Here is a 21,048-nt window from a genome sequence, read left to right on the forward strand (position 1 = left end):
GAACGATAAATTTAACGTTAAACATTCTATAATTGTAAACGGGGTTGTTTTTAAAATACACTGAAGTAAATTCGAAATGTACTTGAAGTTTTTAGAGTTATTCCTTCTTCTTGGAAAAAAATTTAAAAAAATCTTAAAACCATCTCTTAAAAATTACCTTAAATATATCAATTTCTCATTTTATAAGAAGTTCAATGATATTTTTAGTGAAATTTTATTAACTGGTATTTGATACATTATACATTATATTAGCATATGGCATCGATATAACATAAAAATAAATTAATTAATTAATAAATATATAGATATGTAACAAATAAAAAGTACAGAAAAGTTCTTCGTAACTAAAAATAACAATCTACAGAAACAGCAACATCCAAGTAAGCCAACCATTCAGGAAATATACTGAGATTTGATCACAGAAATAAACACGCATAACGTCATTGTAAAACCAATACATTTTTACTTCAATTAAAGTATAAGAAAATCAAGTAATGAGATGTGGTATTTAATATTTAACATTTTTTTTTTTTTTGCTTAATTTATAATTTTGTGTGTTTTTTTATATGTGCTATACGCCTCTATCATAATAGTATAAAATATATTTTTTAATAAAACACGTTGCTTTATTAAACTTATTAAACTTACTATGCATAATATAGAATATATAATTTGAACAAGTCTTTCAACAAGTGAACGATCAGTCCAGAATTAAATCAAATTGATTAGATAAAAATTATTGTAACACCTGTGGCGTTCATACATGGAATGACTTGTCGATTTAAACTGAATGCATGACATGTGTGTTGATGGGAAAAACTTAATTTAAGATTTTTATCTTCAGAATCAGAAATGCGGGTAACGTGACGGAACTGCAAATGGTTTCCGCAGTGTTACGAACTATTGGTGAAGTCCATTATGCGGGAGAAAGGCAATCGTATTGATAAAGGAAAAACTGTGAATTGGAAAATACATTGTGAACAAATTTTCATTCGTTTAATATACGTGAGATATGTGTCAGTATTTGATTCACAAGACCGGGTAAATCGCTGGTAAATCGTTGAGCACGTCGTGCCTATCGTGTTTGATATGAAAACAAATTAATCTTGCACGTAGTTTTGATAAAATAAAAACCTATAAGTGTAAAAAATTAAAGTTGAAAATGAATTTTTGATCGATAATAATTCACTGATTTTGGGAATATTTGGAATAAAATATGGATAAATTTTCATTGAATTGTACTACTGAATTTTTCGGATATGCATAAGGATGGAAAGTTTGAATACCTACTTAGTAACCAAAGATAAATATTTCAACAGTAATTAATCAAACACTGCAAAATCGTTTTTTATAGGTATATAGTTCTATATTTTGTTATTGTCGAAGATAATAATTAAGGTTTCTTACAAAACCTTGTGGAAGGAGACAAAAAAAAAAAGTACATATCTGTACGACCTCGACTATAGTGGTGTATAAGAATGTGTACTTTTTGACCAACATGCAATAAATCGATCATTAAAAAATGAATATGAAGCATTACTAGTTGGTGATCGAGACCAAGTGTGGTGGATGGTTTTTAATAAAATAACGGTTACGATTTGTGCATCAATTATAAGCAATACAGCATTAACATATAGGCGTTATTTATCTGAAAATCAAACATAAAACTGTAAACTGAACATAATTATAATATTTGATTAATAAATAGAAAAATGGAGTTAAAAAAAAAAATTGAAATCAGTTTGGTGAAATCTAATTCCTATGCAGTATCTGTAATCAATATCCCAAACAGGTGCGGGTTTCGATGTACTCGAATTTTCATTTGTTTTTCATAACTCGGTCAACCAATCTACAATCTTAACGGGATAATAAACACCTCGTATTAATATATATATATATATAAGTAAATTACACAGTTAGGTATTTATAATTTTCTAGACAGCCGAATCGTACACTGAATAAATGAACGCGGACGGTTCAATGGAAGTCACACGCAGTGAAATGTCACGCGTTCGCGAGTCGTCGATACGGGCTCACGATGCGCTACGTAAGTCGTGCAAGTAAGTAATTAAGCGCTTTTGGAGCCGAAGTGTATGTATGCGAATAAGTCGACGGGAGCGGGGTTCGAAGTTATATAGGTTGGTGGGTGGCTCGGTGGGGGGTAGGTGGGATGGTGGAGCTTACCGTGGTTACGGTGCTGGCGCTGCTGCTTGCCCGGTGCCCTGGTTGCCCGCGTTCCGGCGGCGCCGAGGTAGCGATCTTGGACTCGACCGGGCCCACGCCGTTCTTCACGCTGATCTCCAGATAACAGTGGCTGTTCTCCAGGTGGCTCTGCGCCCGGCGCTCCTCCAGCACTATTTTGCGCGCTGCCCGGAAGATCTTGTAGTATACGGTGATCATGACCGTGAGTGGTATGTAGAACGAGCCGAGCGTCGCGTAGATCTGGTACCCGAAGTTCTGGCACACGGTGCAGTGCGGCACCCCGTCTACGGTCGAGTGTTCGTTGCCAAGTATCAGCACGGGTGGCAGGCTGATGCACGCCGCGCCCAGCCACACCAGCGACACGCACACCAGCATGCGCCGCGGCGTCCGCTTAACGCCGTACTCCAGCGGCTTGGTGATCGCGTAGTACCGGTCCACACTGATCATGCACAGGTTCAGTATGGACGCGGTGCATGAGAGTACGTCGAACGACACCTGCGCACACACATGGCGAAACGCGATCAGTACAATGATGTCACTATGAGCCGCGTCCTGCAACACTAATCCGAAGGATCGTCGAAAAAATAGGACTGCTATTGATACGATTTGTATTTTTATGAAGCACATGAACGTTCTACACTTATGTGCTCGTAAACCGTTTGTGAAATATTTTACCGACATATCGTATTGCTTTATTAGCATAACGTTTTTAAAATTAATTTGAAAGTTAACCGGACTGATCCAAGGCCGGATTAAGCATTTATTGAGCACCGGAGCTGAAATTTTTTGAAAAAATATGCTTTACAAAGCTGTTCGCTACGTTCGCAGAACGATACATTTTTTTAACAAATTTTCAATTGCTTTATAAAACTATAAAATTAATAGGTATATACAATTTATGTCTATAAAACTACTAATTTTAGTATGATAAAATATGTGTATCGGCTTAAAATTGTTTCGGTTCCTTTCGCTTGGGTATTCGAGAGGGCCCCGGGACTACCGCCTCGGCTAGATCCCCACCTTAATCCGGCCTTGTACTGATCTAAACATTGTTGTAATTAAATAATCGTAAGATGTAGTAAATTCAGCATAAATAAATAATTAATATATATACTGCATAAATGATGCCATTAAAAACGATTCAGTAACGACCTAATTCGGAGTTCTCGTTTAAGCATCTATAAATAAATCGTAGATTAATTTATGTCTGATTTTTATTAACCATACGATTGGGTTTTTTTGCACTTAATGAAAAAATCATATAGAACGTAATTTTGATCCACACCCACAATTCGTTCTCGTTTTGTTTTCCATAGTTACAATTAAAACATCTTCGGGGAGTAAAATAAATATTTATTTTATTACCTATTATAATTATATATTTTTTTAACAAGGAAATGTTAATGTATTGCATTAACATTTTATTTTATGTAAAATTTGTAGTGATGTGAATTATCCTAATTTTTTTATATTCTTCATATTTAAGCCTATTTTTGATAAATTAAATACGCTTTTTTTTCATTGATTTTTATGATTTTAAAATTATTTAGTTGACCATATAACGAAAAAAATGTTAACAAAAGTTTGCGAAAGAACGATTTTATCATATGTAAATCTATTTAAAAAATATTATCTACATAATAGTGGTTCTCAAAAATGTTTGTTCACGGAGCACCGAAAATCGAAAATGTATTGTATATTTAAGATAATAATAATATAATAATCAATAATTTTTTTTTTAGAAGGTCATTTTCTGTTGAAATGATGGCCATTTTGTATTGTATTGATAAATATACATAATTTTGTGAAAATACCAATCGAGTAATGAAGTCGGAATAATCGAATTTTATCAGAAGTCTGAGTTGTACATTAAATAGGTGCTACTAAAATAGGGTGACCAGACGTCCCGTCTAAAATGGGATTGTCCCTTTTTTGATCATCATCGTTGTCCCGACAAACTTCGAATGGGACGCTTTTTATCCCGTTTTTAGAAGATTGTCCTGTTTTAATCCCATTATTGTCGTATTATTTATTATATAAGTTATTAATGCTTGCAAATAAAATATCTATATATGAAAAAGTATAAAACAGTTTTACTCGTATATTTAAAATGTAAAACAAAAGTTAGAAATAACAGATAAAAGTTTTCGTGGAACGAGCGTCAAGTCCCAATGCCGACGAACTATATAATTACCGATTTAATAATTTAACAATAATTAAAAGAAAATATTTTATTATTTAGGTTATTTTATTAAAAAAAGAGTAAATTAAAAGGAAAATAATTATTTATGATATGACAGAGATTTGGACTTTAACCCTCGAGATTTGTGTGTATATGTGTGAATGTATATTGATGAGATTTTTAATTTGGGGAGGGGGGAAGTAACAGCTGTTCCGTTTTTTTATTTTCTTAATATGGTCACCCTACATTAAAACGCACAATTTATTGCGCAATTCAAGTAATCTACCAATGATTTTACTTGATAATTAAGAAAAATAATAATATTTAAATTTAATTAATTCAGATAAAACCACGGAGTCCCTAAACTTCTCTTGCTAGGGATCCGCGGAGCACAATTTGAGAACTTCTGACGTAATACAACGAGTCGTATATTTATGGGAAATGGGAATTAAAAATAAATATGGAAAACAAAAATATTGACTGTCAAAATATATTAATCCGTACGATCTATTCGTTCGTTGAAATGTATGTTTATGGAATATTGTTCAAAAATTGAAACAAATAATCAAACCAAGCACACATATGTTGGTGCAACTAATTCTTGATTGTAATATTATTTATTATGTAGTATCGACTCGGTCCATGGCAGTTGCAAGAGCAAAGTACGAGTATTACCACGAGATACTTACCGCAGGAATTGACGCAACGAAAACACGGACAGAGTGATTGGGTCGACCCTACTACGTTACCCGATTGTTGGAGAAAAGGGTCGGCGAGATCAATGGCTATAGGTGAACGGATACTCTGACGTATTCCACACTTGACCGTTTGACACGTAAATTAAACGTCTATCGTTCGGTTTGTCTTATATGCACGTATTAATTATCGCTTAACTCCAGTACAAATTTTACAAATGCGCACACCTGGTATTCACAATCGTTCGGTGTCTACACGTTTCTATTAAAATCTGTCCGTAACACGGCACCCGGGCCGTCAGTATTGAACTAGGTGCTCCAATCAATATGGTCGCAAAAGTGTAAGGCTTTTGATTCACGCCGATAAGTGGACCTCATCTATTTTTTTTATTTTTTTTTTTTCATTTTTTTGTTGCTTTTCTTTGGTAATATAAAACGTGTGTTCCTTTCGAATAGGTAGGACATTTCGAGATGTATTATGTAACAAATACTTTTGATTCTTGTTAATCCTTTCATTCATGAGACTAAACAACATTAGAAAATAATTTTTTTTTTCTTTTATTTCATAGAATTTTATTATACGCATGCAATATTTATTATAATTTTTTTGAAAATTATCATCCCCCTCCTTCAACCATTTTTTTGATCGGGATGTCCCGACAAGATACTATGCATGTAAATTAAAATATAAATTTTAATATCAAAATCGTATTTGTATATTGTTTCATTGATTACTATTTCAAAAATATATTATAGCTTATAAAAAAAAACTTATCTTTTTATAACCTGTGCATTTTATAATAGTAAAAAAATACATAAATCATATAAATAAATACATATTGTTTTCAATATGGCTTGGTTACCCTTAGCACTAGTTTCTCAGATCAAAATCTTTCAACTCTCGTTCTAAGGCCTCATTTTTGCTCTGGTAAATTGAAAAATTTTAAATGTATCCTTTTTGGTCGGCAATACACCATAGCTTATATCCACTCTTTATATATTTCCTTGGATTCTATTCTATTGCTTTGGACTCCTGCGTGTTTTAAACTTTATCATTGACTCGTCCAAACTGAACCCACAAGTTCCATTATATGCTTCAGAAAATATTTTATTTAACGGATCATCGGACATAACTTGTAAAGTTTATCTTTATTATTTACTGGGATTGCGATATTATCATGTACATGAATATTTAATAACATTTTGCTAAATCTATCTCTATTCATAACTTCAGATATAACTTTCTTATGCAGTACCCCAATAGTGTCCGAAAAATGATAACCCTTGCAAAAGTTAATCTCAATAAAACCCATTAATTCATCGAATACGAATTCAATACGTTCATGCATTTTAATGCATTCAATACGAATAATAAATTATACACGGTAAAATAATTTACACGAGAATCATACGATTACCAATACTTGATGCTCATAGAAACCAATTAACCAATTCAGTCAGTTCAAATATGATTATTTACAAACTAATTGATTTATTTCCCACAAGTATACAACTATTATCTTCGTCGTTAAAATCTGAATTGAATTGACCATGTGTAAGTTTAAACTGATAATAAGTGTATTTATAAAAAAATAAAAATAAAAAAATTGAATAAAAAGTCGTATCGTGTTACGATCGGATTAATGAAATTTCTCTGCGGGTGACTATTCGATGGTGGGGTAGGCAGTGGGTGCCGCATTATGGATGTTAACAAATTTTAATAAAAAAAGTAAATGATGATCGACGGTGAATAACTTGAACGCATTGTACCGGCAATCTAACCGTGCTACACAAGACAAACAATTTAATATAATTCGTGTGCCAAACGGTCGGGTCTGTATGGCGTCGGGGTGTATCCATTATTATGGTACGCTGGTACATGGCCGAACTCCGTCAAGTCGCTCCTTTTGGCGTCTTGTCTTACCACCACAATCCCGTACCCCGTCCCGAATCTCCTGCGGCAGGGTCATGTGACAGGATCCGACCGAGTCGCTCTGTTCGCGTTCCGTTTTGTCGAGACCCCGTTGTAGCGATACTCGTACTCTGCGCTTGCGGTCCTTGTTATGACGTGCCAGTACAACAAACGGTAACGTGACTCACGCCATAAGGTACGAATGTTCAAAGGAAATCGTATACCGGCTTATCTCGAAATGTTTTGCAGAAACGCATTTTGACGGTCGACCAACACGTAAACACGTGTTTCTTGGTGTACTATAAACGTTCGGATCAAAGAGAATCACTGTTCATTGAACGTAAACAGCATACGAAATATGAATACAAAACAAAAAAAAAACTTTTTGCTCGAATACCGTTCTACTTTAATGTGCAGTATTGTAAGTTGTGATATTGTCACGACTATCGCAACTGTTCAGTGTTAAATATTCAGTTAAAGCGTAGTTCCTACACCCTTGTCTCCGTCGAGCGGATCCGTGACACATTTTCCATTTTTGTTTCACTATCCTTTCCACGCGTCTAGGTAAATAAAAAGAAAATAACAACAGCGTCTGCGACTACGCCTGTTAACGGATCGCTGTATGGTAGACAAGTATCCTCCCCGTGTAAGCGCGGTCGATGAATCGTTATTATTCATGTGCCTCGTTCTAAGGCGAACAATTATGTTACTTTTTTTTTCTATTGTGCCAGCCGATGGTCGTAATGCACGAATAATGTGTCGATTAAATTCACGAGAGCAAGACGAAACAGCAATATGGATTTCATCATTACAGCGTACAACAAACGATGACGGTGTGCATAACTGTAGTTGTACCTACTACGGTGTGATAGAACCGTTGGAACGGAATAAAAATATTCTATTACGTTTAACCGTTTATTTTTGTTGAATAATTATTATTTGGGTAGGCTCCGAGCGTTAGCTGTGTAGTTTCGAACTGAACACATGTTATTATTCTATAATTAGTCGTCTATCGTTTGCTCTCGCGTAATACGCATGAATTACACCTGCACCTGACACCACGTACTGTAACATCTCCGACCCATAACGCTGAGTGTTTTGCGATGTAACGCAGTACACCGATCTAGTTAATTATTAATATAATATAATATGCGTTTGTTTAATGAATAGAACACACGCCGCCGAGGTGTTCAAAACTTCTCGAGTAATTTTTAAGCACAGTACTTCAATGTTGTTATATGAACGCAAATACTACATACATACATGATTTTATTTTTTATCAGGGTTTGTAATGAAAGAATTTATTTTTGTCGATTTTAATTTTTTCATTTACAACAAAATCAATCGTTTTAAGTTCGAAATATACATAAAAGTGAGTTTGTATGTATGTGTTTCAATCTAAATGATTAATAAAGAATATGATTTAAATTTATAACTTGATATATATGTATATATGTATGGTGTCCTTTTATAGGTTTCCGGTATTTCTTTATGAAATGGAGAGGTGAAACTGATAAACTGACGATAAAATAAATATAATTGTAGTTTAATGCACAAAAGTTAAAAAATAAAAAAATTAAAGAAATAATGACGAATAAAATAATACGCATAAACATAAAACAATTTATTAATAACTTTATATTAGTTGTATTATTAAATTGAATATTCATTTTTTTCTAACGGTGGATAAAAAGTATTGCTGTTATAGTTTAAATATACTTAAATTAAGTATGTGAAACTAATTGTAGAAAAAAATAAATAAAAAAAGAGAAAATGATTTATTTTCTTATAATTTATGCTACTGTATGATACAATGCATCATTATGTTAAAAAAGAAAAAAAAATTCAATAAACGTATAAGATTATCGTTTTAACTTTTAAATAGTACATAATTTATTTTCCACAGTTATTCTTCACGGTAATCTTAAAAAGATTTCGCAAATATACTACACTCGGCTGCTATATGAGAGTCGAGGATATTGTAGTTCCGGAAATATTGAAAAATAAAAGCATATTTCATTACTATAGTACGTATAATTTACTATTTAAAAATACAAAGAGGTGTGCCCAGAAATTATTTGTTCCGTGAACTGATCACATTATATAACGAAAGAATAAACACATTTTTTAAATAATTTTTAGTTTTTTCTTCTCTATTTGTTCCATTTTAATTTAAAGCTATTCTGGTTTAATACTTAACTAATGTTTGTTATTTGTTTTATGCATGTCAAAATTATCATAATTTCTCATCGTATTTTCAATAAATGAATCGCGTTATAAGATTACCATTAGGATTCAATTTAAATCGAAATAAAACATGGGCGTATATTTGTTTTATTGAAAAAAATATACACCACACCTGGACCAAATTAAAAATTAAATATTTTCCATTCTGTTTTAATTTTTTATCCAATTTTTGAACACTAAAAATAGTTACTTAAATAAATCAAAATAACGAAATATTTAAATTACATTTTTTATCAAAAAATTAATACTTAACAGTATAAAAGTTAAATAAAGAATTATCTTGCAAAACCGTCTACTGTCTTACAATCTGAAGTTAAATACTAGCATCAAATCGGTCCTATATAATGCTTTGTTTGAGATAGAGTTTCCATTTGAGATTATGATTTTAGATTCATAAAAGCATTTATTATTCAAACATATAGGCGCAAGTCTTACAGGTGATTAGATGATATTTAGGTGGATAACACCTAAAGATATTAGATTATTTTAGTTCATACAAATATTTCATAATATTATCAACTTATGAGAACCAAAAAGTACCGTCTCGTAAGAATATAATTTGAATTTTGAATTTTACAAATGTTAAAATTATTTACAATATGACAAAATTAATTATTTAATTGTTATTTTATTAATTTTGATTCAACTACACTATAACTGAAATTAAACGTTTTGTTACTAGAGTCATTGGCAAATATATATATCCAGTTATGAAAAATCCTAATTACGCCATTGCCTTGAACCAAAATACATGTCGCAGTTATAGATAATAAGATAATGGATAGGCTTCGCCTACATTAGCAAATTAAGGGGACACGTGCTGAAATAAGGAAAATAACTGCCTTCGTTTACCGCCCTCTTACCAAGAGAAAAAATTCGTATTTCCCTTGTGACAGCTGTGACCTTACATTTTTCGAAATGTTTATTTACGAGAGCGATACACTTTCACGGTCTGTCCATTATTATATTGTATATGGTCGCAGTCCAAACACATTAGTGTACTCGGCGTGATTGTTCAAAGATCATCCGAAATACAAAAGGAGTAGAGTTAGATTTTTTTTTATATATATTCGTATACAAATATACGCTAAGTGGTTCAATCACTGCAGGGATAGAAATTAAATATAGTAACTCAAACGGCATGTGGACTTGATATGTTAAAAGGATGCAATTTTATGTTTTAAAAATAAACGCTAAATAAAGTATTTCAATTTAGATAGTTAAAATAGAAAGCGTTGATAAAAACACGATAAAATGTACTAGTACTATAAGAATTGTAACATATAATTTTAGCAAGCCTAAAACTTTTTTGTCTTTAAACAAATCGGTCAAAAACAAATTCATTATCGAATATCACATTATTATTTGGTAAAGGGAGGTGGAGATGAAAACACCCGAAGAAAACGGCTAATCACGCGCATAATAACAGAGTTGATACAATTTTATTTCAGTTTAAGCGTACCGTGGCGATATCGAATACGTTTGATGTGTGTCATCTCCAATTTTTATTTGCACTACCATTGTTCAGAATTGTCAGGTATATACACTGATTAGGTGTTTATAAGTATATTTCATTACCGTTTACGCTTTAAGTATAAAATTAAAATCTTGTTAATTTATTAATAAAATATATATTTATATATATATAAAGTGCTGAATCAGGGCTATAATTAATATTGATCGTGAAACTTAAGTGTACATTAGTTCAGAGATAGTGGTCTCGTATAGAGAGCTACATCCTATGGGTTACACAAAACCACTTTGTTCTGAAACTAGGGAGCATGAACACATTACTGGGGAGGCGCAAGTAGTTATTCCGAAATATAATTTTTATTGATTAAATTATTTTTATTTTAAAACTTTTTATATGTTCTCTATCAAATAGTTTCTGTATAAAATATTTTGCCGAATATAAAAGAAACTGTCAAAACAGGAGTGTTGTCAGCATTAAAATCAATTAACATTAATTATTAATTTAATTATGTATTTTTTTTTTACTTTTATTAATATTTTATACTTATTTCTTATAATAATATTTTACCTTAATTGATTGCTTAATTTTATTATTTATCATTATTTTTATTTTAAAATTATTATCGTCAATAAAAAAAGTATGTAGACATTCCGAATATTTAATAGTTTATTTTTAAACGAAACAAAAAAAAAAGGTGATCAGTTTTTGAAAATCTACGAAAAAGGCGTAAAATAGAAGAAGCAAAAGAAGTAGAGGGAAGTCACGGCATTCTTCTAATTATTCGAACTTAACCATCTGTTTTACCAGTATTGTGTCAACTATTAACAAAATATACAACTAGTACACGAAAAAATTTCGAGCGTTATCACTAAAATGTATCTTACTTTTATGTATTTCAAATATCGAACCATAGATAAATAGACATTTGAATATAAATAGATCAAGGGTCCCATTGGTTATCGGTAAATTTTTTTGTATTTTCATCTTTCTAAACGTTCGTTTTGTCAAATGCGACCGTTGCGACGCCTCATCAAGGCCCTCCCTTACGGATGAAGAAACGCTGTACCAGATACCGTCAGATGGAGATAGAGAATAGAGAGCGGTCGTGTTCGGAAGGGGAGCACCGTGTAGGGTCGGAAATTCAGGGTCGAAGACAGAGGGATGGATAAACGAAGAATACCGAGTAGGATCGGTATTTTGGATACGCGAACGGCTCGAGTTGGCAACCGGAATGTCCATGAAATCACGGTGCCAACGTTATATTTTCACGTGTGTTACGTACCCAGAGGTCGCACATGAACGTGCCGAACGGCCATCGGCCCAACACCAGGTAGAGCAGCGCCATGGGCATGACGAGTATGGCCACGCACAGGTCGGACACGGCCAGCGACACGAGCAGGTAGTTGCACGGGCGCCGGAGCTTGCGGACCAGGCACACGGCGATGCACACCAGCACGTTACCGACGATGGTCACTACGATGACCAGAAACAGCACTGAGCCGATGGTGAACGCTTCCAGTGCCGTGTACGTGGACGGCGCGACGGCAGCGGCTGCGGTCGCGTTCCTCGGCGGCCACGGCACCTGCACCGTTTCGTTGCGGTCGTACGCGGCCGTGACGTTGACGCCGTCCATTTAAGTGACATCCGGGTACGCCGACCCGCTCATAACCGGCGGCCGCCGCTTAGGTCACGCTGGTGGTCGCTGTCATCGTCATCGTCATCATCATAATCATCATCATTATCACGGTCATCATCATCGGCATCACCATCATCACCATCGCTACTTCACAGTCACATCTGTAGCACCACGAAAACAAAATATCGTTAAGTCTCGGACACCGCTACGGCTGAACAATATCTTATTATAATTGTTACGATTTTTTTTTTGATTTTTTAAATATTTTTTTAAATGTTTTTTTTTTTTTTTTTGTAACATACACCAATAACTTGGTCAAAGTTTTGTGTCGGTATAAGTGTAGAAACTTTACTTTGATCGTTTATTCTTGGACAACAAGAAGAAACTCAGGTCAAACGTTAATAATACTTTTTCAACTACTCGAATTTGAGATCAACGTAAACGAAAAGAAAATATCAATAAAAGGCTAATTATTTTGTAACCGCCACCCGGAATTCATGCCGTTCAAAATATCACATTCCTGTGCTAAGGGTACGAAGAGAATCGTCCATCCAAAATACTCCACCATTGGCCAAAAAAGAAAAAGACATTTTGCCGAATAGTTTCAAATTATTCGACGAGATTGGTTTCATTACGATTATGATTGTTATGGCTCAACGTTTGTTGTTAGTTCTAAAGTTGATTTCAGCACAGGGAACTGAGCGAAACTTTTAACCGACTAATGTCTTTCGAACTATTAACGATCTCTTTTCGGAAGTTCATGAATCGGTGCGGTAGCAAATGTATTTGCTGACTTATAGAAACCATTGTATACAGCAAAACACTTAAATCAAACGCTCGAGTCATGGTGGTCAACCCATGGGATACGGTTCAATGCAATATTACTAGGAACAATGTAGATTTGTCGTTATGGCAATAACGTAATTATCGTAATGATATTACGGTCGTAGTTGTGAATAATGACGACACGACTAATACAACTAGAAATAGGAAACAACAATTTTAAAGGTCAATGAAGGTCTTTGAGGTGACCACAGATCAAAATTCTGACGGTCAAACGACCAAGATAGGATGTTGTAGCAGACGAAAAAATGCCCAGAACGATTAGAATAAATTGGACATTTGAATTCTCGATGATCATGGCAAGTGAACAAATTATATGGTGTAAAATATGTTTTAATAGGGGTGAATTTTTTTCACTGAAATATCGATAGGTGTAATATACAGCTTATTGTTTTTAAAGTGTAGAATTTATATCTTACATCGGGTAAATATTGTTGTTGATGAAACGGCATTAAAATTATCATCCGTATCAGTTGCGATCTTAAACCTAGTAATAGTCTAGTATTTAAAAAACAAATTCGACTTCTATATGTGTATAATAGAAATAAAAAAGACGTTCGAGTACTCTTTGTAATAATCAATAATCACTTAACGTTATATTATTTTTCAGAAGAGTGTTAATACTTCGTGTACAAACATTCCTTACGTATATGTATGAAATAAATATTGTAAGAAATTTACACACAAATAGATTTATTGTACTGTTTAATTAATTATATTACCGAGTATAATTGTTTGTTAGCTTTGGACACATTTTAGATAGTTATATATTCGTTTAAAATACATCAAATAATTAAAAGAGTATTTTATCGAATTTGAAAAGTATCGAATGAAGAATGGCAATAGATACATTGTTATAATATTATTGTTTTCGACGCCAAAGTCTATAAAAAACGTAATACGATATATTAATAATGTAAAAACAATTATATCATTATAAATAATTATATATATATATTATACAACGTATAGATGTATATACATTTTTGTAGTTGTTCATTGTAATGTGTATTTATTGAGTTAAATTAATAACTTCTACAAAACAAATATCATAGAATCAAATTTTAAAAAATCATAATTAATAACTATTTTTATAATATTCATTGTATATTTTTAATACGATAAGATATTATAAATTTACAGAGAGTTTCTGATTCTAAATCTGAGAAGATTATTAGTCAAAACATAAATATATAAACTATTCAAGGAATAGTAAGGCTAACGAGTTTCATATTACTTGTCACGTGCAAGTCAACGTATTTAAATATTATTTATTCAAATACATAATATAAATGTTTGAGTATTAATGAATTACAGAAACAGTAATTTAACTACTTTCAATTTTTTAATTTAAAAGTTAAATTAAAACCTTTATAATTACAAAAGCAAATTAACCTGATAATATTGATTATTTCATCTCGTAAAATCCTAGGAGAAAATATATTCATTATAATTACATTTTTAATATAATCAGTTCTCGTGTTGTTTTGAAATTGTTCAAAAATATTCCAGTAGCTAACGTTTGATTATTGAATAATATATAATTGTATAAATGTAATAAGTTGAAATTTAACTATTGTACATTAGTATACGTATTACTGTTAACCATTATAAATACTTTTAAATGTTAGAGACATTTATTTAACACAACTATCATGTTTAATATTTTTTTTTTTTTTTTAATAACAACTATTGAACTTAATAATTCTTGCAACAAATATTTTCTGAAATTTTAATTATCTATGAATCTAAGAAGAAGTCATGAAACATGTTTTTGTAGCACAAATAAAAAATGTAAGTTTTAAAAAGGATTCAAAATCAGATATTTCTTTAACTAAACAAAACAAAAGTTGGTAGCCATCGTATAAAACGCGATATCAGTAGGAAAACAAATTGCAAATAATACATATATTTAGATCGATCTCAAAGAAAAGTATTTGACATTTAGTCAAAAGCACTAATGGAAACGAAGAACATAGGTTAAGTGTAAAATTCCTGGAGTCCTGAAGTACTATACCACTATACGTGTTCCAGGTACAGTACTATAAAATGAAAATAAATGTTTATCAACAATACCAAAATATAATGCATTTGGTTTGGATTCATATTTCAAGAATTGTGGTGTATAGGGATTTCGTGTGCTGAAAACTTTGTCACTTGTAAGTTTAAAACAGCGTTAACCAATTTATTTAACGTTAGGAATAAAGTAATTTCATAATAATTTGAGACCTCGTGTATCACGTCAAAGTTTCCGGATAATGTGAATTGTGTGAAATATAGTAAACAAAATACAATTTACGCTGATGAAATGAAACCAAAGAAAAGTCATTATCCATGTCATTCACGCACGATATGTTGTCTTATAAAGTAAATCCTAAATGGATGGCTATACCCATGACGAATACTATATTCAATGCTTAAGTCTAAAATTTTAACTTGAAAACGATCGCATTATAAAACAGTTTTCCATGATATAATGTTTTACAGAAAATAAAAAAGAATGTTCTAGATTTCTTTAAACCCGATAATTTAAGTATCATAAATATATACATATTTTTTCACTTTTACATCTACGTAAGTTGCTTTCTAAAAAATATGCGTGTCAAAAAACAAACTGTAGTGAAACCCAATACAACCTCATTGAACTGATTTAAATTTAAACTATGATAAATTGAAAAATTTTATAATTCAACCATTAATATCTCACATCAACGTTGACTTTTTTTCACTTTTTTATACATTTTTTCATATACTCGTATACATTATATCGACACAAAATATTTTATTTTTTTTTATACAATCTATCTTGTTTGTTGTAAAAAAATTTCAGAAAACAATTATTATGAATATATTGTGTTATTTTTGCATTGTACTCATTAAAGGAATACATTTTTTTATTTTTAATTTATTGTAAATTAATTGTACGCATTAATAAAATGTTTTTTATATTGATTAAAATCAACACTTCACTGATATAGTTTAACAATGTTTTTAAATAATATTTTAATTTAAAAAAAAAAAAAAAAAAAATGGTTTTTAAGGATATTTATATCATATAAATTTGTTGGTGTTAAATAAAATTAAAAAATATCAAATTTAAATAAAAGAGCTTACATTTTTGTTCTGTTTATTACGTTATATACAACCTAATAAATGATACAGTGTTAAGTAAAAAAAAAAAAAAAAAAAAATCGTGTCAAATTAAAAATAATGTAAACTATTAGTATATTACCCAAATAGAAAAATTATTTTTCGCACAATAAATGTATTCTTTATATAAAAAAATACTTAAAATTATTATTCATATTATTAAAATTTTAGTCGAAAATTATAAATAAAAAAAAAATAATAATATTTTTTTATATATACATTATTAATTGATAGATTGGTCATATATGATATCTTAATAGTATTATTATACTTTTATACATGATTGATTAGTTAAATACAAAATATAAGTGTTGCTTTTGTAATAAATATTTTTTTTTTTTTTTTTAGGAAATCTTAAAAGTCTTGATGATTCGAAGTTTTAGGTACGAAATTCGCATGATCAATTTGTGACGGAGACATTTGCCGGATTTTTAAATATGTCATTCCTCACGTTTTTTTTTAAAATATTAAATTAACATGATAATTAAATGATGAAGACAAAGAATATATGTATACATTGAATTAAAATTAAATTTTTTATATATTTATTATACCTTGCCGAGGAAGACATATGGCATAAAAATTGGAACAAAGAAATTAAAAAAAAAAAGATGTATATAAGAAAGTAATATTAATAATAATCATAATACAAATTATGTGGTAGTCACCCTTAGGACCCACGATATATAAAAACATACGACAAAATCTCATTTGAAGGGACGCTGAACGTTCCAAACTGGACCATTAACAATACATATTAATAATAATAATAATAAGTGAACCGAAATGGTTTTATACAGTCCAGCTTCAAGTAAATAAAAACAAATCGACAAGTATAGGACAGTCAGTATTTAAATAATTAATAGATTACCATATGTGTGATGGTCTTACACGCTCTTCGCCGCGATAAAGCCATCAAACGATGCTTCGGAAAGATGTTTCTCTACTCTATGGCCGGTACTGGTGACAATCAAAAAAAATTAAAATACCGAAGGAAACTTAGAAAACTTAAGGAAAACGAAAAAAAAAAAGTTTGCTCCAAACAGTTCGACGAACGACGGTCGAGAGAGAGATTTCGGTATGACATTATTTTTCTTACAGCGGTAGGTGGTAGTGGTCACGATATTAAATTCAGTTGATACGGACGATGTATGTACGGCGTGTCTGTGTCAGCGTGCCCCGTTATTTGTATTACAAAGAACATTAAATCACAAAAATATAAATTAAAACCGAAATATTTAAGAGTAGTTCCTAATTAGTTCAATGAGTAGTAAAATTTGGAAAACATTTTTTTGTTTATTTCATTCGAAGACCTTAAATCATTCGTAGGGTGTATAATATTTTAATTATTTAAAATACGATGAAAATAGTTAATATAAAATGTTGCAACAAAGGTAAATTAAAAAAAAAAAAAATAATAATAAATAAATAAAATGTTGTGAACCATAGAGGTGTTAAAAAATAAACGTTTCATTTTAATTATAACGCAATGAAGTATTTTGTTAATACTAATTCATAACTTGTCACACTCGGACCAGAAGTTATCTTGAAACAAACTATACAGTTCAGTATTAAGCAATAAAAAAAAGTATTGGTGTACGAGTACATTGATGCATTGATTATTTTAAGTGTAATTATTTTTATTTTTTAATTTTAATTAAAGTTCTTGTCAGACACCCCTTATCATATCTTGTTTAAGTTTCTGAATTCGCCTCACGCCTCTTGAACCGTGAAAAAATGCAGTGATCCGCGGTGGTGCGTTTACGTTAAACACCGATAGTTCACGTATACATTAATGTACCCAAATTGCCTACTCGATACGCCGTGTTCACGTATTTATAATACGCAGGGTTCATTTTGAAATAATAAAAGAATTGTTATAATTTATACTTAAAGGACAAAAGGAAATTGTACATAGAACAAAATAATGTATATTATTATGTCGCAATATTTATTTTTGAAGTGGGTCATAGTTTGGGATATCGAAGGAATCCATGTTGTAATATGGAACGCTCATACTTAGGTTCGTGAAAAGCAATTAAAACCAAATGCCTTTAAAAATGCAATAAATACAATGTACGTTTATCATTTCTATTAAGATTGTAGATTGGAAAATTTCGTCCTACCTAGCTATAAATGTACGAAACCCGAATAATTATACCCGGTTTAATGGTATTTTGTGGACTATACTCAAATGTGGTCTTATTCAGAATTTTAATAAAATATCACTGGCCAACAATAATCAACAAGCTAGATTCCGATGAAGTAAAAGTAAACCAATTTACTGTACAACACCACTGGAAGGCTTATTATTATTTTCCAAGGCTTCCGGTTATATAATATCGTTTTTTACCCCTAATTCAAATGACGAAACCCGATGGTTGATTGATAACGATTTCACTAACTTTAAGTGAACAAAAAATATTTGCATGATAACTATTCGGTTTGGTGTATACTCAAAAGGGTTTTCGACCTTTTCTCACATTTCTCATACAATATTGGTTAAGTATACCATTATGAATTATAATATATGTATATTTATATGTATGTACAATAACCAACTTGATAGTTAGTTATATTTTTATAAAAATAACGTAGGCGTCTAAATATCTTAAAATTAAATTCATATTTATCAAATGAAAATTAAAATATGCCATAAAAAACATGAAACTATAAAAAAACTTTGTGAAATGAACTTTTGTATTTTCATTTAAATAACATGATACGAATATGTGACCACATGATCACCGCATGAAAAATTTTTGGGGAAAAAAATGCAAAATATATTAAAATCTCAGCCCTAGTTCAAGTAAACAACCATTAATGTCTATTCGTTCAACTCAAATATATTCATTTCTTAATGTTTAAGAAATTAATGAAGAAATGCATTATAACTTTCTTCAGTATACTAGACGTGAAAAAAAAATAAAGTGGCTCTGACTCCTGCTATTTAGTCTATTACTGCACCTAAACGTTTTCTGTTCAACAATATTCTCATTTTCTTGGCACTGACACGATATTGGAACAAGTATGAGCCTGTCTAGCACGCGACCCCGATTCAAGGATATGGAATGGAAAACAAACGAAAATAAATATAATAACAGACGACGCGTAGCGTAAACCATTTGTCCGCTTAGTTTTGTACAAATAGTCGAACGAAAAGACGATCGATGCGAAGGCACAATAATATAAAGTACATCAACACCTTTCTTTCAACAGGCTCTAAATACAATCACGTACCAATATATATGTATATATATTACGAGTGTGCTAAGATGTTTATCATCTCGAACAAGACAGTTACATCGCAAAATGTAAAGTTTCGAGAGAAATCAATTCAAAGTTAAAAACTAGATAAGATAATATAAAAAGTCAAATGCTTAAGCGTTTTAAATCAATTTTTCAATACATACTGACTTGCTTTATAGCATCGCATTATCAACGCATAACGAAACACTCTCTAAAGCTCGATAGTTGGACCGTAGACCGCAAGACCGTCTTATGTTTTAAGTTGTTTTTCTTTATATAACACACACACGTATTACTTTTAAAAATGTTGTACACCGATACATGCCAGTATTTCAAGCTATCTAAAATTGTACGTCGCAGTTGAAATTGAAATCACGGTAGTTTTGTGCGTAACGTACATCGTGCGTCTTGTACGTATGCGATAACGATTCGATTCTAAACACATTGAAACGAACGCATCGATTCGGTTTTGAATTTCGATTCGGGTACGTCAGAACCGTTGGAACACCACTACTAAGTGAACACGTCGAAACGTACGAACAACGCGGTATGGACGCCAATGCCGTAAGAATCGGGCATGCGGAGGGTGCTTTGCACACACAGGCCCTGGGCTTCGAACTATTTATTATGGTTGCCACAAAAGGTCAAATCGATGCCTCAGTTCAAGACTGCGACAACTCAAAAATATTCAAAACCGAGTTATCTGCGTAATATTATTTGCAAAATTACGACGATTTCGGTTCCATAACGCAATGATTTTTAATTGCATTATTCACCTCTATAGATCGTTTATTTCATTATAGAACAGTAGTTTCTTAATTTGATATATTTCAGTTTTGAATCGAGGCGTCGAAATGCTGAAAAACGTTTGACGGACATGTTTTTCGCGACCGGGTTCGAAACGGTTTCGTCGCGGGCACGGCTCGTTCTCTGCCCGATCGACGGAAAGCGTTACCGCGGCATACCCGTTTCAGCGGCGCTAACGCGTACGCAACGACATACCGGGTCACCGCTAATACCGGTCGGACGTTCGCAGGGGAGGGTAGGTGGCGAGATGCACGTGCAACAAGCGTAGTGCGCCGCAACCTGTAACGCGGTTTCGCCGCCTCGCGCTCCGTTCCCGTCCCGTCCGATGTGCCGGTGGCGGTCCCACCGCCGCGCCGCCGTCGCCCACGTCGTGACTACGAGCACCGACCGTTATGCCGCCGGCGGTAATCGAACGGCATTCGCGCGACGCACCATTGCACCATCGATCGTCCGTCGGTCGCGTACATACACTAAGCATACATACGACACGACGATTTTGATGCGTCCGCTACCGCCGCTGACGATTCGGCTCCGGAAACCGTTGGCGCGCGTGATCACACGCATTATTGTTATCGAAGGAATTGGGGGACGGGGACGGTGACGGTCAATGTTCCTGAGCTGTTCAATGTTTTCAAAGTTTCATGACCCGAA

At 32.1% G+C, this 21,048-nt stretch overlaps 1 protein-coding gene across 6 annotated transcripts in view; it reads right to left on the reverse strand.

The window, feature by feature from the left end:
* Positions 1–21,048, reverse strand: part of LOC112680670 (5-hydroxytryptamine receptor 1) — a 333,709-nt gene that overhangs the window by 81,414 nt on the left and 231,247 nt on the right. For all 6 annotated transcript variants that reach the window (XM_025550842.1, XM_025550841.1, XM_025550838.1 and 3 more), the window contains 2 exons: positions 11,995–12,509; positions 2,185–2,697 (listed from right to left, as the gene is read on the reverse strand). In XM_025550842.1, the coding sequence (XP_025406627.1) occupies positions 2,185–2,697; positions 11,995–12,345 (864 nt within the window). In that variant the 5' untranslated portion in view covers positions 12,346–12,509. The remainder of the gene's footprint in view (positions 1–2,184; positions 2,698–11,994; positions 12,510–21,048) is intronic.

Source organism: Sipha flava, unplaced genomic scaffold, assembly GCF_003268045.1.
Source record: "Sipha flava isolate LNK unplaced genomic scaffold, YSA_version1 179_pilon_pilon, whole genome shotgun sequence".
Taxonomy (NCBI): domain Eukaryota; kingdom Metazoa; phylum Arthropoda; class Insecta; order Hemiptera; family Aphididae; genus Sipha; species Sipha flava.